General features: G+C 46.3%; 1 protein-coding gene across 1 annotated transcript in view; it reads right to left on the reverse strand.

The window, feature by feature from the left end:
* NOTCH3 (notch receptor 3) overlaps positions 1-11,690 on the reverse strand; it is a 114,714-nt gene extending 103,024 nt beyond the window's left edge. The window contains exon 1 of the mRNA XM_077469989.1: positions 11,551-11,690. Coding sequence (XP_077326115.1) covers positions 11,551-11,623 — 73 coding nt within the window. The 5' untranslated portion in view covers positions 11,624-11,690. The remainder of the gene's footprint in view (positions 1-11,550) is intronic.
* Between the last annotated feature and the right edge of the window lie 7,381 nt (positions 11,691-19,071).

A 19,071-nucleotide genomic window follows, 5' to 3' on the forward strand; every position in this document is an offset into this window, starting at 1 on the left:
AGCTTGTGGTAGTGTGAACCAAGCCTAACTGTCAAAAAAAGCATAAGAGCCTTTATTACTTGACTGAAATGGGAAAAATAAATAAATAAATAAATAAAAAAAAGGTTCACAGATAAGAGTGTCAGCCAATCAATGCAGTGGAACAAAACTGTCTACTCCAATATACCCAGGAAATGATATATGGCTTATTACTGTGGGAAACAGATTTTTCTGATACACACAAATCTTAACATGGCTTGGCTGAATTTCAAATATTTGAAATTGGATGCACTGATGTCAGTCCTCGGGGAGCTGCAAGTTTCCTTGAAAGGCCCACTTCCTGTGCATGCTCCCAAAGAAATAAATATTTGGGCTACCTGAATAGCAGGGAGTTGTAAAAATGAAAAACTGCTGTGATCACATGAGGTTCAACTTAAAAAAAGGGTTTCACACGATTTCCCAGCTCTCTTTCAAGACTCACAAAATGTTCTAATTGTATTCAAATGGGGGGGAGGGGAGAGAAAAAAAAAAAAAGTGAGAATCCTGGAAGTTGCAAATCCATTGATCAAAAGACCCCTTACTCCGGCCATCAACAGTTCAAATCTCAGCAGAGACCGGCTGAGATTTGAACCATGTATAGGCAGGCTGATTGTACCCAAGTCAACCGATTAATCAACTTGGGTACAACCAGCATGTCAAATTTTTAGGATGCAATTATTGCCAGCAGCTACGGCCGCTAGCAATAATCTCTGTGTTCTACCTGCACCTCATCCACCGGGAGAGCACAACAGCTGCACAGGAGAGATTCCCCCTAATGAAAGAAAAGGTTTACGACAGACATTTACGACCAGGCCCATTAAGAGGCTTTAATGATCCTGGGCCAAGCATAGTTTATGATGTTTCTGCATTTCTTTTACTGATTTGAACATTTGGAGAGTAAAAAGGGTGCACTGCATTCAGTACAACTCCACACAGTTTGGGGTTTTTCAAAACTCATTGTTACAACCCTGTCGGGTTTTTATTTTTGTGTGCAATAGGAGAGGAATCCCCTTGCTTCCCATCCTGAAGACACAACCGGAAAAAAAAAAAAAAATCAAAAAAAAAAAAAATCTAAGAATCTCTCCAAAGCATGCAATCACTTCACCGGGTGGTGGTCTCATTGGAAGAGTTACTATTAACCGTTTTCTGTGGTAGTTCTAAGGCAGGCCATACATGGGTCAATTTCTGAGCCAAACTTTTTGTAGCAACATGAGGTGAAACTGAAGGCTTAGTTGGAAGATTTGAAATCAATGGTGGCACCATCAGATCACAAAATATCTGATTTTCAAAAGAAAATTTATTCGGAATGTGACCCATTTATGGCCAGCTTAAGATTTTGTTTCCCTTAATACTTTCTTTAGCAGACACAATGGTCATCAGAATGAACAGAGAGGGTAAATCTCTGCAGTAAAGACACAGACAGCAATAGAAAACAAAAGAAGTGCTGTCACATGGGGCTGTCCTTAGCCCTGTGTAAGATCCGACCAAATGGTTTGCAAATATCATCCCATGTATCACCACCCTAAGAATATATGCCGAGCATCAGTGTACGTCTAATAGATAGGAGTAGGAAATTATGGATTTTGGATACTACTTGGGCACCTACCAATATCAACAAATTTAGCACTTCCCATTGCTTCAGAAATATGAATGCAAATAGCGATTGGTTGTTTTGGGTTACCATAAAGATGCAGTGGTTCCCATAAACTTAGTGAATAGGAGTAAGATAAGAGATGTAATTTGTAACTTTCAGAGTTTAGAGAGAGTGTTTACACCAAATAGCAGTAAAGAAGGTAGACCGGATACAAACCTTTTCTTCCAGGATTACAAGTGACCATTTCAGATTTGTCAACTTAGGTAAACTGGTGAGTGATAAGTTTAATGTATGTAAACAGCAGAGCAAGAGATAAGAAAAAAGCCACAGCAGTAAAATGAGTATCTGGATCTTTGATTTATCATCTGCTGACTTAAAGTGAAATAAAAAAAAAAAAAAAAATCGGGGATAGAGTAAAAAACACATAGAAAAGGGTCAAGACGAGGGGAAAAAAAAATAAACAAAAAAGAACCAACATGTCAAGTTTCATCCGCTGACTAAAGGTGGAATGGAGCTTGCCATGCTAGCTCTCAGGTCTTTTTCTCATCTTGACCTTTCCTAGAAGTCTTTCAAGCAATCCCTGATTTTGTTCCACCTTTTGGTCAACAGATGATACTTGACATGTTAGCTCATTCCGCCTTTAGTCAGACATAATTTAGGACAATATGGTATACGGATGTCAATGAACTACTTATCCTATCAACTATCTCCCTAAAAAGGGCCCGGCAGAAGACCAAAGTCATATGATCACTTCCCAATCATATCAAAAATCAGGCAGACTTCCTCAACCTTTTCGAACACGGAGGAACCCTTAAAATAAATTTCTGGTTTTCAGGGAAAGCCTGTTAAAAAAAAAAAAAAAATGACTACATCTACAACTCATGATACATTAGTGTGACGGTCAGTGGTACGAGTGGTCCTTACATTTGTGTTCATTGGGTAGAATTTCCCCCCTTCTTTAGCTAAAAAGATCATTGGTGTCACAGAGAACTTTGAGAGGCAAAAATTGGTCATTGCTCAAGGACACCTAGCAACCATTGGAGGAACCCTAGGGTCCCACGCAACCCAGGTTGGGAAACCCTGATCTAAGGTCTGATGGTAATTTTGGGATGTCCATGGTGGGTCAATATAGCTACCAGAGGAGAATTGGGCTACAGGCCAACAAGGAGCACTTCCTATTACCAAAAAGAGTTAACAACTTGCTCAAATCCTGAAGAACTGGGCCAGTCCCATATTCATCATTAACTTATAACATTACTTCACCATGCGCATGATTTCTGACTGTGAGCTGATGTTGAAGGATACAGAATACAGTACACCGGGTCACAAAAAGAGTAATGTTTGACTGTACGCCGTATTTTGTGATACCTTTTACTATCCTGTTGCCACCTTATGACATATGAATGATCTTTAAATGCTTGATTTGATGAGCATCAAATCAGTGTCTACTATAGGGGTAAGTGATGCAAGATCAAAAAGGACAAAAAGGACAAAAACTAAAAGCTAGATGACCTTAATTTATCAAGCAAAGAACTACGTGCAGCAACTCATAAGCACCATCAGTAATAAACTAAACTGGTTAAAAAATGTGTAAAATATAGGCAAGGACTGTGAAAGACTGACAATGTGAGCAAAGACAGCACTGTAAAGAGTATAGATGAGCCAAAAAAAAAAAAAAAAAAAAACACACACAACGTATAGGAATTAAAGAAAAAAAAAGTGAGAGCGGAAAGGGACAAAAGGCAAGAGGCAAGAAAAGAGGCCAGAGAGACGACAAAGGGAGAGCTGAGGGATGCATACTGATTGACGTAGACTTCGGATTGGGGGGGGGGGGGGTGTACAGAAAAACATTCAGAGACACAGCAGGATCAGCTTGTAAGGGGTCAGAGGGTGAGGAGACCAGACTGGACATTGGAGAGAAGGTTTAATATAGACAGCCAGAACATGCCAACAGACAAGGAAAGAGACATCAGTCACCACATATAGCGAGACCAACACAACCATCACAATTGGTGAAATGGATTACAGGCAGTCCATGGGTTACAAACAAGATAGGGTCTGTAGGTATATTCTTAAGTTGAAACTGTAAATCGAAACCGGTACATTTAAAAAATAAAATTTTAAGTGTAACTCCAGCCAAAAAACCTACTTTTTGGATAGCACATGGAAGGGTCATTACCCCTGTAACATTTGTTTTGCTGTCTCTGCCCCTGTTCAGAAGATTTAACCTCACTTTCTGTCCCAATGACAATTGGATTTTGAACAATTTGGGTTGTTAGGGAAACATGGACTGGTGATAACGCTTCAGTGGAGACACCTTTTTCTCCATGATAACTCTTACAGGAGTGAATTTCCCTTCCTAGGGGTAGATTTCTTCTCACTTCCTGTTGTCTCCCTCCGTTTGTAACTAGGGGACCTCCTGTACTTGACTGTCCGACATTAATAACCCAATCTTAGAAAGACCTTGACACCCACATACACTGCCTTTTGTAAACCAATTAAGAACCATGACACATCCCATCTCAGCGGTGACAAGAGAACATTGAATATTTCCAAACTTTTCATCCGACATTGAGGTTCCATTGCTGTACCCCTTCAAGTTGATAAATATTCCCATTACAAATTGCTAACCAAGGACCTATAGCTCTACCTTCAGCGAGAAAGTGAAAAGCCTCTACACATTTCCCCATGGAACTGCAACCTGTCAACGGTTTTGAGAAAACCACAAAAAACAGCTTCAAGGCTGTAACTGCTCAAAGTTGGCTTAACTTTGTGGGTTAATGTAAAAAAAAAGTGATTTTCAACCGGGTTTTTGAGGTTGGCATTCACCTGCATAACAAAGCCTGCAATGGAACTCATTGGGATCCCCAGATTGTGACTTCCAAAGAAACTCAAAGCAGTTGCATGAGGCACCCAAACAGCAATGATAAGTGTTAGGAAAAAAAAAAAACCCTCTTAAGATAATAAAACTACATACCGTACAAATAAATGCCTCACAATATAAAAGATATCAAAGAAAAAATAAAAAAATAAAAAAATAACTGTGGGCGTACAACTGTCTACTTATAAGCACGCTACGGTGCTTCCAGTAGTGCAATGAGGGGGAAAGAAACAAACATTCAACTGGAAGAGTCTCAGCTAAGGCATCCAGCAATGTCCGAAGTATGAATGAAACGCTATAGTAAAACCATTATAGCGCTCCATGGCTCTTTCTAAAAGACATTCTCAACACAATGGCAGACAATGTAGTCTTTCGCAACAGTGGAACCCCGCGGACCCTCCAGAGGTTCCTTAAGTGAAAAGCAATGTCTCCATTCCCTAAGTTTTCATTGATACCACAGATTTTTTTTAAAGAAAAGGTTACACATTGCTACTCTGTGCAATGGTTTTGCACAGAGTGGCTCCGAAATACCTCTTCTCGGGGTCTCCCACCGGTGCTCTCCCGTAGGAATCCGCTTCCTACGGGACCCACCTGCGGACTCCATCCTGAGCAGCGCTGCCTGCATTCACAGACTCAAACAACACAGCTTGGCCCACTCACAGAATTGTACTGACAGCAAGCAGGAGCCAATTGCTCCTGCCTCTGCAGACTGACAGTGCTGGATCAAGATCGGGCTCAGGCAAGTATAAGAGGGGTGAGAGGGCGATACAGATACAAAGGCATTTACTAGGCTAGCCTTTCTCAACTTCCTTACCATGGAGGAACCCAGTGAAATAGATCTCTGGTCTTAGGGGACCCATTAATGATTGCTGTATTTACAGCTAACTGTAAATTACTGTGATTGTCCATGGGAAGAGTGCTTTTTACATTTGTGGTCACTGGGAAGAATCTTCCAGATATCTTAAAGTGGTTGTAAACACTGGACATGTTTTACCTTGATGCAAAATGTAATGCATGCCTTAATGCCACAAACATAAGGAGCATTCCTCCCACCGACCATCACACTAGCGTACAGTGAGCCGTAATCATTAGCGGGTGTACCCCAAGTCTGGAAATTTCAAAAGGGGTATCTTTTTGTTAAAGAGGTTGAGGAAGGCAAGCCTAGCAAAATCATAACCTCAGGCTGTACAGAGGCCAATCAGTCCCCTAGACTGCTATGGCTGTAAGATCTTCCACTGCCCTTAAAGGCATGGATCACGGAACACTTGCTACCTCTACTATCCCTGTCAGTAAACAACTGTATAGGCCGATATGCAAGCTACGTTTTTTTTCTTTAAACTCAACGACATAACTGACAAAGAGCAGGACCAACACAAAAGTGATGTTGGTGTGGCAATCTCCCAGCTGTGCTTTTGTATTCCGACAGGGGGTTCTACAGGGGGTTCTGCATGCCCTCCCGCCCCCCTCCCAAAAGCACACTGATCAAATACTGGTTTTCCAGCATGTCCCTTCAACAAAATATGATCGTTGGGCCGGCTTCCGTCAGAAAGACAGCTGTACACACTGCCCGAATTCCTGTTGAACCATCTGATGTTCGGCCCCTGTATACCCAGCCTAACCCTACACTGCTGCATTATCCACAATGCTAGGCAATAATGAGCAACTTTGGTTACCTTGTGATAGCCCATGACCGATATATAATCATTTTTTAATTTCTGTTTGCAAGAAGTTTAGGTCTTTTGGGCATATTACTACAGAGCTTGTCAAAGCCTAGATGCCAGGTCACCACGGCGACCAGAAGTTTGGTCCCAGCCCCGGGCTCCCACTAGCCCATCCACTGCTGGCAGTAGCACCAGGCATGAGCACCTCATCAGCAGCCGCTAGCTCCTCACCTCTCTGCCAATGGCCGTATATCACATGCCTACCTTGTGTGGGGGATCTATGATTAGGCAGTCTGTCAGCGTCTCCATTGGCTAAAGCTTCCCGACCTTTAACCCTCCCCCAATTGGGAGGTGAGCTGAGGATGGCGGCTTCTCCGATTGGCCGGCAGGAAGATGGCAAAGACATCACACGGAGGAGCCGTACAGTGAGCCCCAGTTCTGCCCAATGGCCAAGAGTGACCTGCCCGAGCACTGCAGGTAGGGCAGCCCAGGTTGGGCTCGGGAGCTGGCCGAACTCTATGTCCCAGGTGACAGAAGACACCCCTTGGGCCCCACCAAGAAGAACAGAGGAGGGAGGGCAGTGTATGAGGGGAGACACTGTGTGAGAGGAGTGATCAATGGTTGGCCATCTCTGTCACCAAACACAAAGCCCTACCAGTCAAAAAAACTGGCTCCTAAATTCAAAAGCACATTTGTCAAGCCCTGCATTACTAGGCTGGCGAGCAGATAATTTAAATAATTTATGTTATAGTGTCTGGTTGATCAGACAAGTCTAATGAGATGGGGGCCACACAGACAGGACGCTCCAATCAGTGGTTAGGTGGTCACTACTCATTTTGGCGTGTTGGTTCCTGGGTTAAATTCCAACAAAGGACCCTGTATAAAGTTTCTGCGCTTTCCCCCTGTTTGTATGGGTTTTCCATATCCACCAAAAATGGTCTCCTGGCTTCCACACAACCGTTGCTCATCTGTAGGACATAGGCACATAATAATGCAGGTTCCTTTTGAGCCAGCTCAGAAAACTCATATCGGAGCTTAATACAACTATTCAACAGGGTGGCTACAAGTCATAAAAAGAACTGTGTTTTTGGGTGCTTTAACATAGGACAGAGGGCAACAAAAATACAGTGGAAATAATACCAAGTAGGAGGTGGGCATAAAACGTGAGGGCACTCGAGAGAAAAATAAATCCAACTTGGCACCGGAAAGAAAAGCCTGTACAAGTGCAGCCAGGAGCAGCTGGACAGCGGGGAAAGTGGGGGTGCAATGGTAACGTGGCACAGGCAGAACTGGGGAGGAACTCTGAAGAAAAGAAATGGAGGGCCCGGCACAAAAAAATAGGGTCAGCAAAGACACACAAAGTCCCAGCAAGATAGACAGGCGGGCAGACAAGTATGGAGCAGCTGAGAGAGAACAGAAAGGGGGAGAACAGAGCTGCAGGAGGTAGCAGACAGATTTGTGGGGGCAGTTTGGGAAGCGTCTAACCCCCCCTTCCCCCCCAATCCCTTTTTCCAATTGTTAGCACACAAGAAAGGTTTCTCTCTCACTACACAGTGCCCTCCTCCCCCTCGCCTTCCCTGTGCCCTGAGGGAGGGAGACAGAGAGAGAGAGGGAGGCAGAGGAGGGGGGAGAGCCAGAGGAGGAGAGGGGGATGGGTGGGAAAATTTGGAAAAAGGGATTATTAGAGAAGAAAAAAAAAAAAAAAAACCTAACAGCTCCAACTGAGGAGCAACCCCATCTATATGGACACAAAGCAGACCGCGCACATCTAGTAACGGGTCTCTGGTACTGTGTCCTGAACACATGCATTTAAAAAGCCGAAACTTAAAAATCTCATCATTGAAACTGGAAAGTCCGGCTGAATCTGCTAAAACAAATTTGACAAAAGGGAGCAAGTTTAGCATGCTAATTTGTGGATTGCTGTGATTTGTCCTACAATGCCGCCAATTCTCGACACTACAAAAAGGCAATAAACATCCCACTAGAATAAACATTAGAACTGTAACACACTACTATAGCGTTCACCCAATCCATGAATACTTTGGAACTCATTAATTTATACCCAAGTAACCAAATATATGACAGTTACACATGGCAACCAGATAGATCGTTTTTCGGCACTCGTTCCTTCATACTAAGGGTTTGTGATCAGTTACTGCATATTAGGCAACATAAGCAATAAGCAACTTGCATGGTTGTTTTGCAACACTGGGGTCCGGGGTTCAGTTCCTACAAAGGAACTTTACCTATATGCTGCATCTAGGCAGGCTTCCTCATGGACAGTAACTTATCTGATCCCGCCAGGTTTGTACATATATGACTGTGGTGGTGACTTCATATGGAAAGTTCCTTCAAAGCCAGGATTATTCTACATAAATATATAGAAGTCACTAAACACTGTTCAGGGAGCATCTGCCTGTAGTCAAGTATGATCAGTAGAAATATAGAGAGTAAAGATACCCAAGAGTCTTGTGTACGAGAACGTGTCCAACAAGAGAAGCATATACTGGCCAACGTTTTGATGGATCATAGTCCATCTTTGTGAAGGCCTTGAGAAAGATGGACAGTGATCCATCGTAACCTGAGACAAAAATCAAATAAACTCCTTTTGTTTGGATACCCAAGACCCTAAAGTGGTCTCCACTAATATCCATGCTAAAATTATTTCCCAAATTTCGAACAGTTACTGTCAAACCTGGCAAACTTACATCCATATTACAACATTCCTAAAGACAACTACGTATCCTTGATTGCTTGTGAGCCATCGAAAAAAAAAAAAACAAAAAAAAACAGCTTTCAGTACCCACAAGTTGGCATGAGAACTCCCAGCACAAAGCTGTTCGCGGCATAGCCATAAATTCTAAACAGCAGAGGACCCTGAGAATCCCATCAAGGCAGACATTCATAAAAATCGGTTAAACTCCATTTAACGCTGAATAAACAAAGCCAGACAGCTAACTTTCATCTCCTGGCCAAGTTTACAAATAAAGGTGACATGAAACACTGATCCAGTGTATAGAACGAAATCATTTAAGAGTGAATAATCGCAGCGGGCGAGGAAACGCTGACGAGACACTGAGGAAATGGAAGACTTCACCAAGAGACATTAGAACTTTAAACAACGTATGCCTCAATTCCCTAAGCCTGCCTTACTTTACCATCAGGGGATATTTATTATTTACAAAACGCTCACTGCTGAAAAAAAATAAACTAATCTTGCTTTAGGAGACAACAAATGGCACTTTCTGCTTGCTGCCCTAGATGACGTGGTGGCTGAAATCTGATTAACCCTCTAATCTCCTGTGGCATGTACACTATAGCCACCCAAGCTGTCTTTTCACCCATAGGGAGGAGGAAGCTGCCTGAGATCACTTAAAAGTTCCTCTGCAAGGTATAGAAATTCCCTGAAGGTGGGATTATACGGATGGCCTCTCAGGGCATGGACCTCCCTCCATCCCTCCCAACACCAACATTGGCAAGGACATTTCTCAGGTGTACCAAATGGCTTGTCCCTTGTCCTACAGATCTATACCATAAAATTATTATTAAAATTATATATATATATATATTTTTTTTTTTACCCTTCTTGGTTGTTCTAGTCAGTATTTCCTCAAAACTAGTTAGGCACAGCATGGCCTTGCTGCTATAATAATTCGCTCAAAATTACTTTGCTCTACAAGAATAAAAAATTATATATATATATATATATATATATATAAAAAATTTTGAATAAATATATATTTCTTTTATGGATCTACAGGACATAAGCTCATAAACATTGCATGTTGTCAAAACATCGCAATACTAAAGTTTTTGCTACATTCTTTACTTCCAATTCCATCTCTTTTTTGAAAAAAAAAAAAAAAAAAAAGAAGTTAGATACACACACAGATCCCATGAGCCATGCAACCAATCATTTTTTAGCTCCTGTTCACATTGGAGTGACTTGTCATGCGATTTGACAGGTCAAATCGCATCCTATTGCTGGCAATCACACTGTTTAAATCTGTGCAATGCCGACTTTGCGGTGTCGCACCGATTTGCCCTACATACGCTACTTTTGCCAATTTTGCGTGCGACTTGAATAGACATTTGTGCCTGAAGCCACACAGATGTCTTCAAAGTCGCACTGAGATGCGGCTTTAAAATCATGCGATTTCAGATGAAGTCACATGATTTCATAGCCACAGTCAATGTGAATGGGGGGGCTTAAAGACTACATTTGAGGAAAATAAATTTTATATATATATATATATATATATATATATATATATATATATATATATATATATATATATATATATATATATATATATATATAATCCTACAAGCCTTTAGTTGCAAAGGGGGCGGCAGCCCTGGTGATCCTGTTGTAGGAGATAGGGCAGATTACTGTGGATGATCTCATTAGAACCAGGCAGAAAATCCAGTGTGACACATGGAGTCTATCTGGGAGGAGAGCAGACATCTCTACAAATCGCTAACGACTTCCTGCCCTGCTAAAGTTGGCCATACACCATAGAATTTTCTTCTTATTCAATTTCCTTTAGATTTACCTGCCTGATTGCATACAAATCGAATATTGTATGTGTACGGGTCTAAAGCTGGCCATACACCTATAGATTATCTGCAGATTTTCTATGGTTAGATGGAAAAAGTGGGAGATTAATCCATCCACACGGTTTAGCGAACATGGAGAAATCTGTTGCACTTTTTCCATCTAACCATAGAAAATCTGCAGATAATCTATAGGTGTATGGCCATCTTTAGAGAAAGTTATACAATTTTCTTGTACAACATATGGCCAGCCTTGGACCCCCATACACCATTAGATTTCCTGCAGATGTTTGTCTTCAGGTTTACCAAAACAATGTAGTGCAAGGGCCTGCCTGATTACATACACATTGAAACTCTTAAGGTTTGACCTCATATTATATGGTTTTGGTAAATCTGATCGTGTGTATGGGGTCTTATCCTCCCAATCTGTGTCATGTATGGGGAGATCACACAACCAGTGGGGGGAGGGTCAGCGCTGACAATCACAGCTTCGCACACAGGCCACTCACCAATATAATGGGAAATAATATTAAACTATGACATGATCCAGACAAGACAATAACCAATAATAAAACAATCCCATGTATCTCTCCGCCAGGTGCCAGTCATGTGATCTGCAACAAAGTAACTTTTTTCTGTATTTATGTATCAAATCTCAGGAAAGGGAGGATGTGATTGGAGGGAAGGGGGATCACGTGTCTGGTAGGTAGAGGGATTGCGGGCTCAGGTCTGGAATGTCTATAGACTTTGGATAGTAGAGATCACACACGGCGGAGCTCTGTGCATAGCAGTACACAGTGATCGCATCCCTCCCCCACACACACACACTCCGATCTTACCGTAGATTCCTCCAGCACAGCTCAGCAGCACTGCAGTGACCCAGACGAGTCCGTACATCCCGGGCAGCCCCATGTTCTTTCCTCCCCGGGGAGCCCTCCAAAGACAGGAGCTCTTCTCTATCCGGCTGACTGAGCCACACTGATCCGTAGGAGGATCTCCAGAGGCGAGCGCAGATTCCGCCACGCCCAGGCGAGGCGGCACGAAGAGGATTCCGTCCAATAGGCGGACCAACCACGCCCTTCGCTCAAAAAACAGACCTCCCCCTTCCCTTGTTATACTCTGTAATAAAAAAAAGTGCAGGAGGCTCCGCCCACCCTGCTTGTAACCTTTTCTGCTGCATATTTCCCAGTAACTAGGGGCGATGGGCGGGGCCATTGCTCACGCCCCTTCAAAAGGAGTCAGCCAACCGCGCTAGTCGCCGATACTTCGGAATGCCCCGGAGAGTGGGCGGGGGGGGCTGGCATCGCTTAGCAACGTGGGCGGAGTGTGCGAGAGATTCCATCACAGGGACCACGTGGGATGTGCGGTCCGCAGAAGGGAGCTGGGTAGTACGGTCCATTGTCCTCGCAGGCTGGTGACCTGCGGGGGGGGGGGGGGGAGATGATTAATATTTAAACCCCCTTCAAGGGGTCCTCCCCCCCCTCACGTCTATGGATTCCTGACCATACATCAGCCATCTGCTTAATGATCAATGTGAGTGTGGAGATGGGACTGCAGTCCTGTGCCACCCCCAACCCATTGTCATATCATTGATCATGATGTGAGCAATGTGGGGGACACTCATATATGTCTATGGACACACACATTGGTTAGGGAGTGAGCCCGCGTGTGCGTCCTCATTGGAAGCAGCACATGGAGAAGGGGAGGAGCCGGGGACCCCAGAAGAGGAGGAGCCAAGAGTGCCAGGGGACCACAGAAGAGGAGGAGCCAGATGGACCCCAGAAGAGGAGGAGCCAAGAGTGCCAGGGGGACCCCAGAGGAGCAGAGAGTGCCAGGGAGACCCTAGAAGAGGAGGAGCCAAGAGTTCCATGGGGACTATAGAAGAGGAGCCAAGAGTGCCAGGGGGACCACAGAGGAGCCGAGAGTGCCAGGGGGACCCCAGAGGAGCCAAGAGTGCCAGGGGGACCCGAGAGGAGGAGAAGCCAAGGGGGCCCCCAGAGGAGGAGAAGCCAAGGGGGCCCCCAGAGGAGGAGAAGCCAAGGGGGCCCCCAGAGGAGGAGAAGCCAAGAGTGCCAGGGGTCCCCAGAGGAGGAGAAGCCAAGAGTGCCAGGGGAACCCTAGAAGAGGAGGAGCCAAGAGTGCCAGGGGGAGCCAAGGGGGCCCCCAGAGGAGCCAATAGTGTTAGGGGGACCCTAGAAAAGGAGGAGCCAGGGGGACCCTAAAAGAGGAGGCGCCAGATGGACACCAGAAGAGGAGGAGCCGAGAGTGCCAGGAGGACCCTAGAAGAGGAGAAGCCAAAAGTGCCAGGAGGACCCTAGAAGAGGAGGAGAAGAGAGTGCCAGGGGGACCTGAGAAGAGGAGGAGCCAGATGGACACCAGAAGAGGAGGAGCCGAGAGTGCCAGGAGGACCCTAGGAACGGAGGAGCCAGATGAACCCCAGAAGAGGCAGAGCTGAGAGTGCCAGGGGGACCCAAGAAGATGAGGAGCCAGATGTACACCAGAAGAGGAGGAGCCGAGAGTGCCAGGAGGACCCTAGAAGAGGAGAAGCCAAGAGTGCCAGGAGGGTCCTAGAATGCAGAGAGTGCCAGGAGAACCCTAGGAATGGAGGAGCCAGTTGGACCCCAGAAGAAGCGGAGCCGAGAGTGCCAGGGGGGACCCCAGAAGAGGAGGAGCCAGATGGACCCCAGAAGAGGCAGGGCCAAGAGTGCCAGGGGGGACCCAAGAAGAGGAGGAGCCAGATGGACACCAGAAGAGGAGGAGCCGAGAGTGCCAGGGGGACCCGAGAAGAGGAGGAGCCAGATGGACAAGAGAATAGGAGGAGCCAAGAGTGCCAGGAGGACCCTAGAAGAGGAGGAGCCGAGAGTGCCAGGGGGACCAAGAAGAGGAGAAGCCAGATGGACACCAGAAGAGGAGGAGCTGAGAGTGCCAGGAGGACCCTAGGAACAGAGGAGCCAGATGGACCTCAGAAGAGGCGGAGCTGAGAGTGCCAGGGGGATCCCAAGAAGATGAGGAGCCAGGTGGACCCCAGAAGAGGCGGGGCCAAGAGTTCCAGGGGGGACCCCAGAAGAGGAGGAGCTAGATGGATCCTAGAAGAGGAGGAGCCGAGAGTGCCAAGGGGACCCCAGAAGAGGAGGAGCCAAGAGTGCCAGGGGGACCCCAGAAGAGGAGAAGCCGAGAGTGCCAGGGGGACCCCAGAAGAGGAGAAGCCGAGAGTGCCAGGGGGACCCCAGAAGAGGAGGAGCCAAGAGTGTCAGGGGAGGGGGGGCATGGAAGAGGAGGTTCAGGGCTTCTCTGCAATAATCTGCAAAATCTACAGGATAACAGAATAAAAGGGCGCAGGCAAGAGAAATGTATTATTAAGACTCATTTACATATGTGGCGCTCACTGAAGAGTGAACCAAGTTCAGATCACTCTTCAGACAACATTTGACAGGCAGTGAGGAGGCGCTGTATCACCCCACCACCACCTTTTTAACCTCCCCTATATACAGTGCAACACTGTACCCAAACAAAATTGACGCCTTTTTTTTCCCCACAAATAGAGCTTTCTTTTGGTGGTATTTGATCACCTCTCCAGTCTATATTTTTTTGCTATAAACAAAAAAGAGCGACGATTTAGAAAAAAAAAACAATATATTTTACTGTTTGCTATAATATATATCCCCAAAATGTTTTTAAAAAAACAAATATCTTCCTCAGTTTAGGCCAATATGTATTCTTCTACATATTTTTGGTAAAAAAAATTGCAATAAGTGATTGATTGATATATTGATTGTATTTGCACAAAAGTTATAACATCTACAAACTATGGGAAAGATTTGTGTAATTTTTTTTCTTATTTTGTCTTTTACTAGTAATGGTAGTGATCTGTCATTTATAGCGGTACTGCGACAATGCAGTGAACAGATCGGACACTTTTGACACATTTTTGGGATCATTGACATTAATACAGCTTTCAGAGCTAAAAAAAAATGCACGGATTACCGTATAAATGTCACTGGCAGGGAAGGGGTTAACACTAGGGAGCGATCAAGGGGTTAAATGTGTTTCCTACCGGTAGTTAGTGGTTCTAACTGTATGAGGATAGGACTGACGGGGGGAGGAGACATATTGTTGTTCCTACTTTGTAGGAACACACGATATGTCTCCTCTCCCCTGACAGAATAGGGATTTGTGTGTTTACACACACAAATTCCTGTTCGTGCTCTTGTGCATGCGATTGCCAGTGGCCGGTTCCCCGCCTGCTATCGCCCTTAAAGATACAGACGTACCCATATGGAGATTCGCAATAGTGAACCACTTTACCAACGAATATCAGCAGGAGCTGATTGGCAAGTGGTTAAAGCGGGAGTCCACCGGGACTCCGCGTTTTTTTTTTTTTTTTTTTTAAAAGCCAGCAGCTACAAATACTGCAGCTGCTGACTTTTAAATAGTGACACTTACCTGTCCAGCGCGCCCGCGATGTCGGCACCCGAAGCCGATCGCTCGCTCGTCTGGCGGGTCCTGCCGCCGCCATCTTGGGTATGGGAATCAGGAAATGGAGCCTTTCGGCTTCATTTCCCGGTTCCCTACTGCGCATGCGCGAGCCGCGCGGCGCAATCCAGACGGTCCCCGCTGCCTCTGGGAGCTGTGTGTTTCCCAGCAGGCAGCGGGGCACTTGCTGAAGGGGGCGGGCGCTTGCGGAAAGGGGCGTAACGTACGCCCCTTTCCGCAGAGAGCTAGCCCGGAAGTGGGTGCAGTTACCTGGATTATCCAGGTAACTGCACCCCCCTCCCCCCTGAAAGGTGCCGATTGTGGCGCCGGAGGGGGGGGGGGATTCCGATGAGCGGAGGTCCATTTTAGGGTGGACCTCCGCTTTAACACTTGGGTGTGGGACCCCACTGTGTGAACGGAACATATGGTCACAGCACCAAATGCTTTCCTTTTGCACTGCGCCTTTTAGGGCTGGACCTTTTGACTAGGTCCAGGGGCAATTTTTATCTACCAGGCCTCAGGACCTGGCAAGTGCACAATCTGCACGGTCACTTTTTTTATTTTCTATTTATTTTTTCCCACGTTTGTCACCTTTCACTTTTGTGTGTGTTTTTCTCACGGATGAAGGGTGTGAGTCCTCGGTTTTGCCCTGATGTCTAGGGGGAGGATGTGTGGCCCTTAGGTTCCTTCCTCCCCTGCCTCTGGGGGGGGGGGGGGGGGGTCTCACTTCGGGAGAACTCCTCGACCAAGTATTCAATGGTTGGCTTTGGCTGACCTAGAAGAACAAGGTCTGCCAGGCCATTGGAGAGGAGTCTTGCACCCTGTCGGGAGCCTTGCACCCTGGGGGATCAGGGTAGAAGTAATAAACCCCTTCGGGGGGGGGGGGGGCGGGGGGGACTAAAAGCACCCCCCCCCCCCCCGCCACTAACTCTGCAGCTAAAGGACACTGTGGTTGAGGGGAAAAGCTCAACTTAAAGCAGACCTTCAGTCATTTTTTCATCTTCCATCCAATAAATCTAATGCCCTTGCTGTGTTAAAGTGATTGTGAAGTCTTGTTTAAACAAAAAATAACAAACATGTCATACTTGCCTCCTCTGTGCAGTTGGTTTTGCACAGAGCAGCTCCGATCTCCCTCTTTTCGGGTCCCTCTTCAGTGTAGGGTTGCCACCTTTTCTTCAAGCCAAACCCGAACACTTTAGCGCCGCATGGCAAATTTTTTTGTGCTATAGGATTTTAAAGACCTGGAGGAGAGCAATAATGCATCACACTTAGCACACCGCAGCAAACAGTTGGAGTGGCCAATTTTAACAGGTGGCAACAGATTGGTGTCCGACTATTTTGGTTACTTGGGAAGCCACAGTCCAGTCTGAATAATGTGTCTGGGTTTTAAGCAGACTGAAATCCAGACACATGATTCAAAATATGAGCTATTTCCGGTGGACACCGCACAGGTGGCAATCCTAGGCGTCATAATACAGGGGTCAGTATTACCCCCCCCCCCCCTTGTAATATAGGGGTCAGTGTTACCCTCATCCCCCATAACACAGGGTTGGTGTCACCCACTTAATATAGGGGTCAGTATTACACCCTCCATAATAGAGGGACCCCCATAGAGGAACCCATTAGATCAGAATCCCCTTATATCAGTCCTCCCCTTAAAAACCCCAAAAATAAAAATTGAAAAAATGCAGCACAACCTTAATTGTGAATGATGATGGAAACCCCTAAGGATAATCCAAGTATTAATAGAGAGAGAGAGGGGGGGGGGGGGGGGGTTGAGATAGAGAGAGGGTCTGAGAGAGAGAGAGAGTGCTGTGCTGATATCCAACGTATCCAACTCAAAAGGTGTTTATAAATTGGATATTAGCACAACACATTTTGAAATGGATTTACACCACTATTCATACACTATTGTATGTGTGTGGAAATTGAACAATATGTATTTTTAAATAAGATTGGAGTGTATTAATACTTGGATTATCCTGGGGGGTTTGCAACATCATTCACAATTAATTTTTTTCACATTTGTATTAATATAATTATATGTGGAGGTTGCACTGCATGTTTAAAAAAAATAAAAAATTTAGGCTTTTATTTTTTATTTTATTCTTTTAAATCAGAGTCCCCTATATCAGATTCTCTTTAGAGACCAGTCTCTGGGGGGGGGGGGGGGGGGGGTGTTGATGTAAGGGGACTGTGAAATAATGGGTGTGTCTAAAGAGAGGGGTGATATAAGGAAACACCAAACCTTATATCATAATGTGGGTCTCCAAAGGGGGTGATTATATAAAGAGAGTTTCCTTTATCGAATAGAGGTCTCTAAGTAGGGGGGTGCTGATATAATGGGGGTCTCTAAGTGGTCAACAGCAGTCAGAACCCCCCCTCCCCACAGACTCCCTCCATTAGTTCAGATTCCCCTTCCCTTATATTGCTCCCCCCCCTTGATTAGATCAGGGACCCTTCATCAGTGTCCCCTGACCTGAAAGACCCCCAATAGACTGCCTTTTCAAGAGCTGCTTCGAGCCAGGAAGTGTTGGAGTCGAAGCATTCACTCACAGGGCTGCTGTTAGAAATGATTGGGGCCCCAATCACCTGAGGAGGGAAAGAGGGGTTGGGGGGGGGGGGTGAAAGAGAGGCAGGAGAAAGAGAGAGGGAGGCTGAGAGAGAGAGAAGGGGGTCTGAGAGAGAGAGAGAAGGGGGTCTGAGAGAGAGAGAAGGGGGTCTGAGAGAGAGAGAGGGAAGGGGGTCAGAGAGAGAGTGAGAGAGAAGGGGGTCAGAGAGAGAGGGAAGGGGGTCAGAGAGAGTGAGAGAGAGAGGGAAGGGGGTCAGAGAGAGAGAGAGAGAGAAGGGGGTCAGAGAGAGAGAGAGGGGTCAGAGAGAGAGAGAGAGGGGGGGGGTTTGAGAGAGAGAGAGAGAGGGGGGGGTTTGAGATAGAGAGAGGGTCTGAGAGAGAGAGAGAGAGGGTCTGAGAGAGAGAGAGAGAGGGTCTGAGAGAGAGAGAGAGGGTCAGAGAGAGAGAGAGAGGTCTGAGAGAGAGAAGGGGGTCTGAGAGAGACAGGCTGAGAGAGAGGGGGGAGAGAGAGAGAGAAGGGGGTCTGAGAGAGAGAGAGAGAGAGAAGGGGGTCTGAGAGAGAGAGAGAGAAGGGGGTCTGAGAGAGAAGGGGGTCTGAGAGAGAGAGAGAAGGGGGTCTGAGAGAGAGAGGGGTCTGAGAGAGAGAGAGGGGTCTGAGAGAGAGAGAGGGGTCTGAGAGAGAGAGGGGGGTCTGAGAGAGAGAGAGGGGGTCTGAGAGAGAGAGAGAGGGGTCTGAGAGAGAGAGGGGGGGGGTCTGAGAGAGAGGGGGGGTCTGAGAGAGAGGGGGGGTCAGAGAGAGAGAGGGGGTCAGAGAGAGAGAGAGAGGGGGTCAGAGAGAGAGAGAGGGGTCTGAGAGAGAGAGAGAGGGGGGGGAGAGAGAGGGGGGAGAGAGAAGGGGGGGAGAGAGGGGGGGAGAGAGGGGGGGAGAGAGGGGGGGGTCTGAGAGAGAGAAGGGAGTCTGAGAGAGAGGCTGAGAGAGAGGGGTCTGAGAGAGAGAGAGAGAGAGAGGGTCTGAGAGAGAGAGAGAGAGAGAGAGAGGGTCTGAGAGAGAAGGGGGTCAGAGAGAGAGAGAGAGGGGGGGTCTGAGAGAGAGAGAAGGGGGTCTGAGAGAGAGAGAGAAGGGGGTCTGAGAGAGAGAGAGAAGGGGGTCTGAGAGAGAGGCTGAGAGAGAGGGGTCTGAGAGGGAGAGAGAGAGAGAGAGAGGGTCTGAGAGAGAGAGAGAAGGGTCTGAGAGAGAGAGAAGGGGGTCAGAGAGAGAAGGGGGTCAGAGAGAGAGAGAGAAGGGGGTCAGAGAGAGAGAGAGGGGGGGTCTGAG

Source organism: Lithobates pipiens, unplaced genomic scaffold (genome assembly GCF_037356315.1).
Source record: "Lithobates pipiens isolate NorthernLeopardFrog02 unplaced genomic scaffold, aLitPip1_a1.2 Scaffold_8, whole genome shotgun sequence".
NCBI lineage: Eukaryota > Metazoa > Chordata > Amphibia > Anura > Ranidae > Lithobates > Lithobates pipiens.